A 14,991-nucleotide genomic window follows, 5' to 3' on the forward strand; every position below is an offset into this window, starting at 1 on the left:
TCTGTGTGTTATAAAGAAAACTCAATTCTTTTTGTTTAAAAAATGTTTTTGTTATACAAGTGAAAATCAAATGGCACTGCTAGTTACAGAAGAATATTGGGGGGGTTTTCCCCTCTAAAGGCTCCAAGCAGCAAGATATTTCACATGGGTGTGTGTGTGTGTGTGAGATCACTGGGCTCTTCTGTTCTGAAATCAGGACTTGAAGATGCCAACTGTTCTGTTTATACGATGGGAAGAGAGACAGAAATGATTTGCTCCTCACTAAAGAAACAAATCAAGTATCTTCCACTTCAAGAATCCAACTGTTTTTCACCCTGATTTACACAAATATGAGCCATAATAGGAAAGCAGCCTAACAAATTTATCTGCTTACGCAGTAAAAGAGAAGTTCTTTGGTGTGGTCATATCGTTCTGTGAATAGATTGTAACATTTGGTTTTAAACACAAGCCATATGGGAAAACGTCTGACTCATTCATTTTACGTTCTGCAGTCCAGTTTCTAAGTTCCTCTTGCTGCCTTTGTCCCCTGAGTCAGAGAAGGGTGTTTCCCTCCAGCAGCCTCAACAAGAACATCAGGCGTTACCCAGCTCGGGGAGAGCTTTCAGGCAAAGCCTTCACTAACTGCAGAAACACAGCTGGAGGAAACAACACCAGCAGCTCCGTCTCTGGGTACGCTCAGCAGCAGAGAAGCTCAGTCAGTCAATAAATACTGCACATGCAACACCACCACATAAAAGAAGAAATACTGAATACTATACTGGGTTCTAATGCACTAAAGAATGGTACTGACACTAAACTGGGACTTGGTAGGCCTCCATCTATATCTTATAGCTATGTTATTCAGCAGCTACAAGGATAAAGAGCAAGTCTAAATGTGTTACATACTGTATTTGTTCCTGCTCAGTGTGGAAGGCCTTTGGATTTCTACTTGTCACAATACAAATACTATATAAAACTTTTTTTTTTTTTTTTTACCGTGAGAGTCGTCCAAATAAATAGTAGCAAAGAGTACAGAAGGCAAAAACGTTTCCAGCTGCCAACACACACAGAAGAGGAACGCCACCAGATGCTTGGTAGGTTTTCCTAATCTTGGATCATTTGCCCAGTCTGGTTAAGCTCAAACACATTACTGTGCCAGGTACTCCTTGGCTTTCTCCAAGCCCTCTTTCAGGAAGCTGATATAAGTGGATGTGGAGGGATCTTCGAAGCCGCCGGAGAAGCTGAAAGTTGCTTCTTCCTCCTCGGGTTTCATGGCAGTTTGATCTAAGAAGAAGTTGGCATTGATGTGGTGAACCTGAAACCACATAAAAGATGATAAAAGGCTTTAGAGGCTTCTTTCTTCTCTGCAGCTCTACTTGGTCAAGCCAGGCGTTAATATGGCATTTTCAAAGTAAGACTTTCACAACACTTTCTGCAGTAGCTGCTAATAAAACTGTAAATAACTTTCAATGTAGTACTTTTTATTTTTGGCAGGGTCTTCCATATCTGTGCCAGTTTTATTATGCTCGGCTAGTCAGTGGGCACTCATAGGGACATGATGCATCCACTTAAGCTAATGTTACCGTATTTCATTTTTATTATTTCATTGCCATCAGCCTCACAGTTGACTGTGTTGTTTCACTGCTAATGCAGCATGGAGAATGCAGATAGCCAACATTTATTATCCTAATATTCTCAATAGTGTGCTTGTGCCTACGATTTAATTCTATGAAAAATAATATTTACAATGGTTCCATTGGGCAGAGCCACCATCATCTCCACAGGAAAACTGTACTTTTCAAGGTGTAAGCGAGCCTTTTCACTCAACGCAGGGTTTTGCTCATCAGCCTGGGAAAATAGGAAGCAGGATATTTATTAAGTGGAAACACAGCTGTACTTCAAGTAAAAGTAGGAGGATAAGCACATTTTTCAGTAATTGCACAACTTTCTGGATTTTTCACCACTATAGCTGCTCACCTGCAGGTTCTCCAGCTCTTTGACCAGAGACCAGCTGCTTATAAAGCTCTGGTTGAGGAGGGCAAGGACGGGCGAACTTTCCAAGACTGTCTCCCGGAGAGTTCGCCCCGAACCTATAAAAGCGTGGGTAGGAGACAAGGATACGGTGAACATATTAGGAAAAAGGTAGAACTCCAAATAGGTGTAATGGTCATCAAAGTCAGCAGACTCAATGAGTTATAATAAACCAGCACAGGTATTGTTAATGACATGAATAACTGGCACAGATCCTTAATTAACATCATTAGTACATCATTAGTAACACCTGTATTTACCTGCCTTTGCATAAAAATGGGCTTAAGTGCACTTTACACTAGTATTTAATTGGTATGCCTTTAAAAACCCAGTAGCTGGAATTTAATGACTGTGATGCACTCTTGAAGCATCACATTAAAAAGAGGAGCATTCGGTTCTGTGGGATCAGCAGCAGGGTAATGATCTCACCTCAGCAGGACTGGTCATCTAAAGCTCCCCACAGCAGAATAGAGTGCACCAGCTTTTGCTCTGCTTCGGCTCGCTCGAAAGCCTCTGAAAAAGGCAGGTAGGACACCTGGGAAGGAGCACAGTGTTACACCAACACTGTAATAACACAATCATCAACTTATTCGAATGTAGTGAATTACCTTCTTAAAGGGGTAGAAGGTGACCTCCATACGGCGAGCGGCTTCCTCCTGACTGATCTCCGAGGTCCAGTGGATTTCCTCAAAGACAAACTGGATGGGCTCACTGCTGCTGTCACGCCGATCAATGATATTACCCTGCTCATCAGTGATGATTGAGGGAGTGGACGGGCCTGCGGACTGCAGCTCTAACTGCAAACGCAAGTTCTCGTTAGAAATATTACACACACTTTACATCAGACACTCTTGTGTTTCTTTTCTGAGGCTCATCCTTTACATTCTGTGAAATTCCCCTCATATCTGAGTAAATGAACAGATTCAGAAGTATTTAATCCATATGTATTTTAAATTAATCCCAAAACAGGCAGTTACAGTGACATTAATACAGTTTGACTGGAAATCAAATAGATGTGACTTAACTTAAAGACTAAGTTAGGACAGTCAGACTTAAAAAAACAAAAACAATATAAATGCAGCTACACGGTGATGAGAACAGTTAGTGTTGATATATACAGCCATACCTGTGGCAGGTAACCAATGTCCACCTCCATATTGCTGCTCTCACTGGCTCCGTAGAGCCACTCCATGTCTACATTCAGAGACCTGTAACACAGCACAGGTGGCACCCAAACTTCACAACGATCTATCGATAGGGGAGTATATGAACACATGTGACCGTCTGTGTGTGTGTGAGAGGGATTTACCTGTTATTGGGGACATAGAGATGGAAGAGGCGGACATGAGAGGCGTCTTTAGAGAGGACAATGTTGCCAGTAAACTGGCCTGGTGTGAACCAGAAGGGAAAATCTGGAATATCATTGAGCTGGAATTCTGCATGAATCCTGCAGGGGTGAACAGAAGGAGTCAAAATTGAGAGCACATAAGTCTCTGTTGGAAATCCCTACAAGAACTAACCAGGGAGTCAGCTCATAACATTTGCACGGTGGTTTGATTTTCGACGTTCACAAAGCTGTCAGAGGCTTTATTTCACTACAGCAGCATCACAAAGACTTCAAACCACAGGTGTCAAACTCAAGAATTAACTGAATCCTACCCACATATCACTTTGGGTTTTCAGTACATTTTGGCCAGCCCATTTCTGGGAATGGTCACCATAGCAACATGCACCTCACGCAGACAGCAAGTTAAACAGAAGGGTGCCCTTCCACTGCACCTGCAAGCCACCTAGCTCAGAGTAACAGAAAAGGCCAGTTGATGCTGGAGGCAGACAATTTTGCGAGAGGCGGGAGACTGATTTTTTTATTTACCAAGTGTAAGGGATGCCATGTACAACCATCTGCAATGACATAAAGGCTACTGTCAAAGAACTACTAATTGTTTTTCTTTTAATTGAAATTTCCCACATGAGTACTGAGTTGTTGCTTTCAGGCCCCTGAAACAGGCTCTGTGAGATTTGTAGAAATATGTGTAAGATCACAATTAGTAAATCTTCATTATTTTGTTTTGTCTGAATGAATTTCGTCTTATAAAAGCTGCCACTAAGTTGATCGTAGAGCAGTCTACATATTTATTTAAAGCACGTCAACATACATGCTTTTCTCATTTCCCAACATGGCCTTTAAGTGAGTTTGAAACTTCTGCTTTAAATATTTTACAATTAGAGTGCTTTTTCAATTCAATTGTATTTATATAGCACCAAATCACCACAACAGTCACCTCAAGGCGCTTTATATTGCAAGGTAAAGACCCTACAATAATAAAGAGGAAACCCCAACAATCAGCCCACTCCCTGTGAGAAAGCACTTGGCGATAGCAGGAGGGAAAAAAATCCCTTTTTAACAGGAAGAAACCTCCGACAGAACCAGGCTCACTCTGTCTATGGTTTGTGGCTGTCATATGGAACTAAAGCTGGAAACTAAAAAGTCATGAATGAGCATAAAAACAAACAATTCTATCTTTTGTTTCCTCACTAACTACAAGTGGAATTCATTCACACAGAATACCTGTAAAACCTTTGACAGAATAATAAAGTGAACACAGTGACTCATAATAACATTAAAATTCACTGTGTACTTTAGACATCAATCAGCACTAATGCATAATACACATATTTTGCAGTTTAATAGTTCAAACGTATTAAAAAACACCGCCATCTCCCTCCTCACCTGAAGACAATGTCATAATAGAAGTCGTTGCTGGCTCGGATGCAGGCGACTGTGCCCTGCGGAGCAAAGCGGGTTTTGATGAAGGGCCGAGGGTGGAACATGCTCAACAAGGAGTGGATGACGACCTGCACCAAGAGCCAAGGAACCATAAGCCACTATACAGTGCAATAATCGCAAGTTATAATCTAACCATAGGCTAAACAGAGATGGATTTTTAGGCTACCTCTCTGCCCCTTGGTGTGGGAGGGTGATAACGGTTATTGGGCAGGTATCCAGTGAAAATGTTGAGCTCGCTGGGGATCACCCACCACGTGTCACCGACTTCTATCTTGTTCTTCGGGGGCAAGAACACCCTAAACTGGCTTGCGGAGAAGGACGAAGAAGGCACTGCTGGGCTCTTCCAAGACCGCAGCCCGCTCAGAGAGCTGTGAGAAACCTGAAAGAGATGGAGGAAGGTAATTTTGGAAAGCACAAGCATTACAAATTCTCAGCAGTTTCATTCTGGATTCAATTCAAGGCTGCTTGCACCTTTTGAATGAGCTGCATTCACAAAGAGCTGAGTAAGACAGTCAGACAATGTACAAGCACATTTATCAACAATAACCGCATCAACACACTATCATTTAGGCCCTTCTGGGATTTTCTGTGCTGTGATTTTGATTAAAGCAGTCCTCTGCAGACGCTGTAGAGCAGCGATGAGAAAGAGAACAATAAACCAGCAGTATAAAGGAAGCGCGCAGAGTTTTGTATTGTCTTACTCCAAGGAAACCATCTTTGCTTTTCGTCATGGAGTCAAGCAGGAGAGGCTGCATTTTGGCTTCCAAGGTTAAAGTCTCCCCGTTGGGATCATGGATCACTTCCTCCTCAAAATCCGCTGGGTTTGTAATCCCTGTAAGTAAACCAGAGTCAGTGTGAGGCTAAACATTTGTGGTCACAAGTTTACATACACCCATGTGCGTGAATGTCATGATGATTTGGGGCATTTAATTATTTCTTTGAACTGTTCTTTTTCGAGGACGGAACAAGTAGACATGTTTTATAGCTAAGTGGTGTCGAAGGTTCTGTAATGTCTTTAACCTTGAAGGCCAAATCCAATTAACTTCTCCTTAGTGATCATGATTAACTACAGCTGGTAGTTTCTCTTTGACAGCAGAAAAACGATTTTTTGTGACAGCACTCATTGGATTGACCAACACGATGGAGCCAAGTTGAGCTTTACAAAGGAGACTTGTAAATGTACACAAGTTGAGAAGGTCTTTTGGCATCATTTCTAAACAACTACAGATTCCAAGATCATCATTTCAAATAACTGTATGTAAGTACAAGCTACTCTGTTATCTCACCACTTTGACAAGACTGCTGGAACACCAGTGTCACTGTCCACAGTGAAGTATGTTACATATCATCAAACCTAAGACCACTGTACTGGCTGTTAAGCATGGTGGTGGCAGCATCATGCTCTGGGGCCATTTTGCTGCCAATGGTACTGGTACATTGCACAAAGTGGATGGAATAATGAGGAAGGAGGACTACCTCATTATACTTCAACTTCACCTAACATGAATAGGTAGATGGTTAAAAAATGGACACAACTGTGTGTTCAAACCCAATGATCCCAAACACACATCAAAACTTATTTTGGCATCAATAAAGCAGGTTAACATTAAGCTTCTGGACTGGACTTCCCAAAGCCCCGACCTCAATCCTTTTTACAATAAGACTGTGGCTAAAAGCTGTGTCTGTGCCGGGAAACCAATCAGTTTAAATAAACTCTAGCAATTCTGTTAAGAAGAGTGGTCAAAAATACAGCCATAATTATAAAAGAAGCTTGTTAGTGGCTACCAAAAGCATCTGGTTGAGGCAGAACTTGCTAAGGGACATTTAGCCAAATATTAGTAGGAATGTATACATATATATGAGCCTATATGTATAGTTTCAACCCTGTAGATTAGAGAAAGTCCAAAATAAATTCAGACTTGTGCACCCAGTTCTTGTTTTAAGTCATTAAAGATGTATGATGTACAATCATTCCACCCTGAAAAAAAAGAACTATTCAAAGAAATCAGTAAAATCCTCAGATTACTTTGACATTCATGCCTCATGAGTGTATGTAAGCTTGTGACCACAACGATAAGTGACAAAGGAGACTGAAGGAAAATGATTGGACAAAAGTGACAAGCAGAAAGAAAGGTAACATGATGCACCTGTGAGCTTCTCTGCAATAGGTTTAAACTCCTCTGGACTGAGATAGAAGTCGTGGTCGGTGTCTAAAGAGGAGAAGAGAAAAAGCCCCTCGGCACCCAGTGTCCGAACACTCTCTTCCTATTGGAGGGACACATCCATTAGACTGATCTTCACGGTCATTTCATATGCTTTTTTTTAATGCAGTATAAAAAAATATTAGGACATTAAGACCCCATCACATGAAATGCAAATATTTTAAATTATTACAACTACAAAAACATTCCCTCAGATGTGTGACACATTTAAAGTAATGTGCTACATTGTCCCAAATGACTGAGCATCCTGCCTGGATAAAGATCATCCCTGAGGAGGCAGATTCCTAGCATGCATTTCAGTCAGACCACCCTTTCTGAAGCAGACGCGTGCCTACCAGCGACCTTACAATGGAGGGAAGAGGGGGAGGGAGGTGCAAGAACAACTTGGAGACCCTCAGTAACCAAACAAGTGTGGATTTGGACAAGAGGGTGAGTTTTAGCAGCTGTGACAAAGACCCACCCCCCTATAATAAAACACTATGGGGGTGGAAAAACTGCAGATGTGGAGCTTTATGGTGACTGCGTGTCCGCTAAATAAATAATCGAAACACATCTGTTACAGAGAAAACTACTGCAAGATAACAGCAGAATGCCCCTGCACTGATATTAATGTAATCATGGGTCCTCAAAAGGACGAGAAGGTCACTGCAAAGTTTCTATTAACACAGCTAGACCCACCAAGTCGAGATCACTGTTAAACTGTGATATAACATAATTACAGATTTGGGTCTCACATGACGTTTGAGGAGCTGGGCATCTTGGTAGTACTTTATCCCAAAAGCGAACAGAGGAACAGCACAGACGACCAGCAGAGTCCACATCCCCCTGCAGATCCAGGATCTCGAGCCCGGGCTCTGCTTCCCATTCTGCGGCGAAATCTTCTTCTCTTCCTCCGGGATTCTTTTATCTACGTCTGCGGCCATCCTCGACCTCCAACACAGCTATTTAGTCGAGAGCATGTTCGTCTTTCAGTGTAAACTTGCTCTTTTAAAAAGTGTGACGAGTCTAGCGGCACTTTTTCTGTCCCGCAGGAGAGGATCGCGCTTCTTCTCTGGCCGTTACCCCCGCTGGCAACAGCTGTGCAATGTTAGCTAGCAGCACAGATTTCTTATTTCCCACATCCAATCTCGAGCCATATGGATGCAGTTAAGGTGTCAAGCTAGCATGTAATTGGCACGGTAAAGCGGATGTATAGTGTTTTGGCGTTCAAAATAAAAGCGCGAGAGTGTCGTAATGTTGCATTTATTTTTTTTTAAAAGTTGATATTATGATCAATTTGTTATGAATTCAAATATATTTTTTAGCAAAATGCCAAATTCGTTGTTGGTTACTGGCAAGAAAGAAAAACAATTAAACTAAGCTAAGCGCCACGATTTATTTTGAAAGTAATAACCGGAAGTATAACTTTACAATCTTTCCACTGGGTACACTTGGTAGTAGCTGTATTTAAAGACGTAGGGTTGCATTGTTCATCCAAGGAACAATGCAACTGTTTTATAATGAGTTAAATTATAAATTTATCTGCCAAATGGCTCTGTCCAAAAATTTTGATTTTACTTACCTTTATTTTATGTAAGTTAGGAGCAGAGGTTTAACATTTGTTTCTTTTTATCTTCTCTTTAATGGTTAGATTTGTCTGCACTCGATTAAAACTATCAAACCAGTCCTTTGGTACTGCGTCATAAGTGTGTCTTAAGATGTAAGAAGCTTTTTGCCTAAAATGAAAATCTCCGCTCTTACTTTTAAACAAAAAAATAAATTCATGTATCACTTAATTAATTGGATTATCTTAAATCTGTTCGTATTTATTTATCTGCTGCTTTGTAACCGGGGATAAGGGTCTTGTTCAAGAGCCAAGCAATGGAAGCTCAGCAGAGCTGGGGATTGAGGTGAGGAGGTGTCCATAGATCAGCTATAGCTATAGGTTCAAAGGGTGGCATACGAGCTACGAAAATCCATGGGTTTATAAATGTAAATGTATTTATCATTGATGTACAATAGGCACATTTAAAAGGTTACTCCCCCAAACAAAAGGCACTAAAGTAGCCTTATCTGACACAGAATCCTCAACATTTTAGTGCAATATGAATTCAGTGCCACAGGATTACAGGCCTGTGGGACGTTGTGAAGACCCTGGAAAGACTTATCCTTACCCAGCCCCGACCTATAGTCAGGCCACATCAGAATCCCCTTGAGTTTGCTTGCCAGCCCCACCTCGGAGCTGGGGGCGCAATCATCTAACTGCTCATTCTTGTCTACGTCCATCTGGGCCAGCCGGTGAGCACTGTGAGGGTCATGTTTTTCGACTTTTCCAGTTCATTCAATACCATCAGGCCAACCCTTCTGGGTGATAAGCTGACAGTGATGCAGGTGGATGCATCTCTTGTGTCCTTGGTTGTTGATTACTTTACAGGAAGACCACAATATGTGCATCTTTAACATTGTGTGTCTAACAAGGTAATAAGCAACACAGTAGCACCACAAGGGACCGTCCTCCCCCTTCCTCTTCACCGTCTATACTACAGACTTCAGCCACTGCACAGAGACCTGCCATCTTCAGAAGTTTTCTGATGATTCTGCAGTGGTTGGAAGCATCAGTGAGGGTGATGAGATGGAGTACCGGGCTGTGGTTGACTCCTTTGTCACATGGTGTAAGCAGAATCATCTCCAGCTCAATGTGACAAAGACCAAAGAGTCAATTGTAGACTTTAGGAGGACCAGGAAACAAGTGATCCCTGTTTCAATTCAGGAGGTCAATGTGGACATTGTGGAGGACTATAAATACCTTGGTGTACACATAGATAATAAACGAGAGGGTTAAAACAACACTGCACTCTACAGGAAGAGCCTGCCTCCAGTTGTTGTCTCCATTTTCTGAAGCAGCTGAGGTCTTTCAATATCTGTCGCGCAATGCTCAGGAGTTTTACAAGTCTGTTGTGGCCAATCCCCTCCTCTACGCTGTTGCATGCTGGGGCAGCAGGTTGAAGGTTGCAGATGCCAACAGACTCAGTAAACTGATCCACAAGGCCAGTAATGTTGTGGAGATGGAGATGGACTCCCTTAGGGTGGTGTCAGAGAAGCGGATGTTGTCCAAGATAAGGACAATGCTGGACAATACCTTTGCACGCACTCCATGACCTGCTGGCCAGTCACAGGAGCACGTTTGAGATTACCCAAATGCACCACTGAAGGACACAGGAAATCATTCCTGCCTGTGCCTATCTCTCTGTACAACTCCTCCATCTAATGCACAGTACACACTGCTATAGTTACACCCTTTTGCTCATCCTCTACAGTAAAATAACAAAGACAAAATTTTACAGGTTAGAGTAAAATGTCAATCATATATATTTCACCTCTGTAATATTTTTGATATGTATAAATGAGCTAATTCTTGTACTTTTTAAAGTTTGTAATATATTGTATTATTCAATTAGTTCAGTCTGTTACTATTATCATCTTGGAGCAACTGTAAACCACATAGTTTCCTTAGGGTTTATTAAAGTATTCTTATTCTGATGCTAAACCCTGACCCTCACATCTGGAGCCCAAAGGAAGACTAAAGAGCTACTTGTCTGTCTGTGTGTGTCCATTACTCCTGAATGGCCAAGAACCTTACAACGGTATATTCCGGTATTCTTTATCTGGAACTTTATTTTGTGGTTTATTTTGTGGTTGTTCTGTTGTCTTTCTGTGCTTAAAATGCAAACTTTCACCTTTCATGTGAGGGATTGAACAAAAGTATTGCATTAAATGCTTAAGAATTATAACCAACTTTATACAATAATGGGACACCTGATTGACTTGATTATTCCATTAAAAAAAAATAAGAAAATAAAAGATCTGCAGTTTATTCCAAATTTTGAACTTGCATTTGGTAGCTGGTCACTGGAATTCTCGATATGAGGCCCAGAGAGATTATCAGGAAGGCTGTGATTAGGCTAAAAAGCCAGAACAAACCTACCAGAGTGGGAGCAAAAACTTTAGGGTTGACCAATCTGGTACAGTTCTGTAGGGGAAAAAATGCACTGACCAGCTCAGGAACGCAAAAAGGCCTGAAAAACCACACAAGACACATGCAGTGGAAGATCGCAGTTACTGCCTTGCTTCAGAATCCCCTTCACAACAGCTATTTAAGTCAAGAGCACTGTTGAGGAGGAAGGCATATCATTATGAAAGTCTACAATCAAAAGATGACTTCATGAATAGAGGATTTACAATTAAGTGAAACCCACTGGTTACACTCAAGAACAGGAAGACCAGATTAGGATGCAAAAGTAAAAAAATGTCAGAAAGATGAAACTAGTGAGATAAAAGTATGGAGAGAGAAAGAGAAACAGATCATGATCTACACTAAACCACATTATTTTTCAAACATGGTAGAGAAGATGTTTCTGCATGGGCATATTTGGCTGACAGTGGAAGTAGGCCACCATTGTGTCTGCTGATAGAAGTGCATTCATTACTTCCAGGCTGGACTACTGTAATTCATTATTATCAGGATGTCCTAAAAACTCGCTGAAAAGTCTTCAGTTAATCCAAAATGCTGCAGCAAGAGTCCTGACAGGGACTAGAAAGAGAGAGCATATTTCTCCTGTATTGGCTTCCCTTCATTGGCTTCCTGTTAAATCCAGAATTGAATTCAAAATCCTGCTCCTCACATACAAGGTCTTAAATAATCAGGCCCCATCTTATCTTAATGACCTTGTATTACCATATCACCCCATTAGAGCACTTCGCTCTCGCACTGCAGGCCTACTTGTTGTTCCTAGAGTATTTAAAAGTAGAATGGGAGGCAGAGCCTTCAGTTTTCAGGCCCCTCTTCTGTGGAACCAGCTTCCAGTTTGGATTCGGGACACAAACACTATCTCTACTTTCAAGATTAGGCTTAAAACTTTCCTTTTTGCTAAAGCATATAGTTAGGGCTGGACCAGGTGACCCTGAATCCTCCCTTAGTTATGCTGCAATAGACGTAGACTGCCGGGGATTCCCATGATGCACTGAGTTTTTCCTTTCCAGTCACCTCTCTCACTCAGTATGTGTTAATAGACCTCTCTGCATTGAATCATATCTGTTATTAATCTCTGTCTCTCTTCCACAGCATGTCTTTATCCTGTTTTCCTTTTCTCACCCCAACCGGTCGCAGCAGATGGCCCCGCCCCTCCCTGAGCCTGGTTCTGCCGGAGGTTTCTTCCTGTTAAAAGGGAGTTTTTCCTTCCCACTGTCACCAAAGTGCTTGCTCATAGGGGGTCATATGATTGTTGGGTTTTTCTCTGTATCTATTATTGTACGAAATACTGTAAAATATAAAGCGCCTTGAGGCGACTGTTGTTGTGATTTGGCGCTATATAAATAAAATTGAATTGAATAGAAGTAGCAGAATGAATTGTCAAGTGTACAAGGCTATAGTGTCCACTCAGTTTCAGCCAAATACTGCAAAACCGATCAGACAAAGCTTCACAGTGTAAACGGATTCTTGCTCACGGCATACTGCAAAAGCAACCCAAGCGCTTCTCAAGGCAAACATATGGGATATTTTTCAATCCGTCACCTGATTTCAACCTAACAGAGCAGCTTTTCAGTAATTAAATTCAAAACTGAATGGAGAGACTCACAAACAAACAGCCGAAGGTGGCTGCAGCACTGGTAATGCTCATGGATTGTAGATTTCACACAGCCATCGAGTGCCAAGAATTTCCATCGAAGCATTAAAAATAATCCTGACATTTAAAATTATGATAGTCTGCTCAGTTACTACGCCACTGAAAATAGGGGACTATGTGTGAAACCCAGTGCCTCCAACTAAAGCACAAGCACTCCAACTGTGTCATTCCTGATCCTTATGACCTGTAAAATGAGACATGATGATATGATCTCTGTGCACTAAGTGTTGTCTCAAAATTGTTTAATTAAGAACATTTAGAGGTTTAACGAGGTATAAGTTAGCCTGGTTGCAGACATCTGAATCACTATGCACATCTCCAATTCCCTCCATTTGAAGCAGTTACAAAATAAGGTATATAGTACACAGCAGAATTACATTTTCTATCAATCGTCAAACTTAGTTAACTGTCCCGTATTTTAAATGAACAACTAGAGTGAAAAATAAATATTACTTTGTGTACAGAAATGCATGTTTTCCTCTATTTCTTTGTCTGGTACGTTCAGGTACAGCTCTAACTGCACTGCTGTAGTCCACACGTGTAATGTGACTTAATCAACTCCACAAAATGTATTATTGTAGAAAACATTCCACCGTCCTTTGTATTTACATAGGTAGACAATGCATCTGATTGTAAGGAGAAGCCTTCTGATCTTGGTGATGGAAGTTTAACAACCACGTTTCTCACGGCTGGCTGAAAAACAAACATTATCTATCACAAAAGGCATTTTCAGCTTTGCTACTAAAGTTTGTGACAACAATAACTGCAAGCATTAACTGTTAATGCCTCTTTTATGAGTTAATCAGTCCACGGATTAACGTCAGAGGCTTTCATTCCATGTCCTCCTCTAATGGTTGGGTCTTCACTTCAATAATTTTTGGAGGGATGTATGAGCCCATGCCTGCTGCTCTCTCTGCCTCTTCCTGGGTGTAGGGCTCTTCTCTGAGCTGCTTCAGTCTGGATGGGGGAAAAAAGGAGGTAAGCCATGAAACTTTCATGGATAGGATTAAGAGCTGTAAGTCCAAATATGTGACTGTAGAGTGGTCCGCTTACCGTTTTTTATGCACTTTAGTTTTGAAGTGCTCTTTCAAGGATCTCATATCCACAAAATATCTCCTGCAAAACAAGAAGGGCCATCACATTAAAAAAAATCTATATTTCTTAAAAATTTAACAGATGAACAGCTCACAGGATGAGAGAGTATAAGAAGAGGGCATTTCATTTTAAGGAAGCCATGAGGGTCTGGAACCCTGGATTAGGACTGAAATTTGCTCTAATCATTCATCATTGGGTACGCCACCCTTTTCCAGCTGAGACCTGTGGCCTCAGACTTGGACAGTACAGAATATTTCTCCATTCCAGCTTTTCATATGGGAAGATTTACTATATATATATCCAGCAAAGTCAGTTAACAGATGGACTGTTACAGTAAACAAAGAAATACCTACGCGCAGTGTAAGCAGTAGTGTTGTGCACATCCGGTTACATCGTAGTCAACCTCCTGATGCAGCAGTTTAGCAGCTGTCTCAGGCTTCATGTCTGAGTGGATCTGATCCAGGTCTTTGGTCCTGCGCTTTGTCTTCCAGGTCTTTGCAATGTTCTTCTTCTTGCCATTGTTGTGGTTTCGGGTTTGCTTGGACTTCCCCATGATAACCCGTTGGTACTGAGTGAAACAAAGGGTTTTTAATCTCCAAAAATGAACGCAGACACGTCACAGACTTGTGTCAACATTAAAATCTTTCGATTGTTTCACTGATACTTCCCAGTTAATAATTCTTAGAATCTATTTACAAATACCGATCAAAATATGCGTTTAACGTCTAATCAATTGTTACTGCAGCGGATATACATCTAATAAGCCGTCGCAGATGTTATTTTCAGACTTTGCTTACCTTCCACACGTGTGACCGAGAGAAGTGAAATCTATTTCCGGGTCAATAGAGTAGTAGGATACTGCGCAGTCACCTCCAGAGGGCGCCAAACTCCCGGTCTCTAACAGTGGGGGAATAATAAAAACACCTTAACTATTTTAATTAAAACGCTAACAAAATTACATTTAATTGTAATTCACTTCAGATTAACATTTATTTTCCTAGAATATCGGATTTTTACTCATAGCGCTAGCTGAGCTCTTATTTCGCATACAGTTTTAGCGAAAAATCGCCACCGGTTTCAAAGTTGAATAATATTTGATCAACCAATTATTACGATTTAGTTTTGGGGTTTTTTTGTTTTTGTTTTTTTGGTGTGTTTTTTTTTTACAGTGCAGTTGATTTTTTTTCTGGTCTGATAAGCTGTCAGGTGTGTT

General features: G+C 41.2%; 2 protein-coding genes across 2 annotated transcripts; both read right to left on the reverse strand.

Moving 5' to 3' along the window:
- Positions 1–28: 28 nt before the first annotated feature.
- selenon (selenoprotein N) lies at positions 29–8,177 on the reverse strand. The gene is made up of 12 exons (XM_003453224.5): positions 7,755–8,177; positions 6,946–7,063; positions 5,500–5,630; positions 4,965–5,177; positions 4,742–4,866; positions 3,320–3,457; positions 3,137–3,218; positions 2,619–2,807; positions 2,440–2,545; positions 1,957–2,069; positions 1,726–1,827; positions 29–1,294 (listed from the first exon to the last, which is right to left on the reverse strand). The coding sequence occupies exons 1-12, from the start codon at positions 7,941–7,943 to the stop codon at positions 1,127–1,129; spliced, it is 1,674 nt and encodes a 557-aa protein (XP_003453272.2). The 5' UTR covers positions 7,944–8,177; the 3' UTR covers positions 29–1,126.
- A 4,731-nt stretch (positions 8,178–12,908) lies between these two features.
- Positions 12,909–14,690, reverse strand: znf593 (zinc finger protein 593). The gene is made up of 4 exons (XM_019348980.2): positions 14,576–14,690; positions 14,132–14,346; positions 13,737–13,799; positions 12,909–13,640 (listed from the first exon to the last, which is right to left on the reverse strand). The coding sequence occupies exons 2-4, from the start codon at positions 14,329–14,331 to the stop codon at positions 13,514–13,516; spliced, it is 390 nt and encodes a 129-aa protein (XP_019204525.1). The 5' UTR covers positions 14,332–14,346; positions 14,576–14,690; the 3' UTR covers positions 12,909–13,513.
- Positions 14,691–14,991: the final 301 nt, after the last annotated feature.

This window comes from Oreochromis niloticus, linkage group LG19, assembly GCF_001858045.2.
Source record: "Oreochromis niloticus isolate F11D_XX linkage group LG19, O_niloticus_UMD_NMBU, whole genome shotgun sequence".
Classification (NCBI taxonomy): Eukaryota; Metazoa; Chordata; class Actinopteri; order Cichliformes; family Cichlidae; genus Oreochromis; species Oreochromis niloticus.

Coding starts and splice junctions, on each gene's coding strand:
- znf593 (XM_019348980.2), bottom strand. CDS start 14,331: ATGGGGAAGTCCAAGCAAACCCGAAACCACAACAATGGCAAGAAGAAG. Junction 13,800..14,131: donor CACTACTGCTTACACTGCGC/GTAGGTATTTCT, acceptor CTTGTTTTGCAG/GAGATATTTTGTGGATATGA. Junction 13,641..13,736: donor ACTAAAGTGCATAAAAAACG/GTAAGCGGACCA, acceptor TCCCCCATCCAG/ACTGAAGCAGCTCAGAGAAG.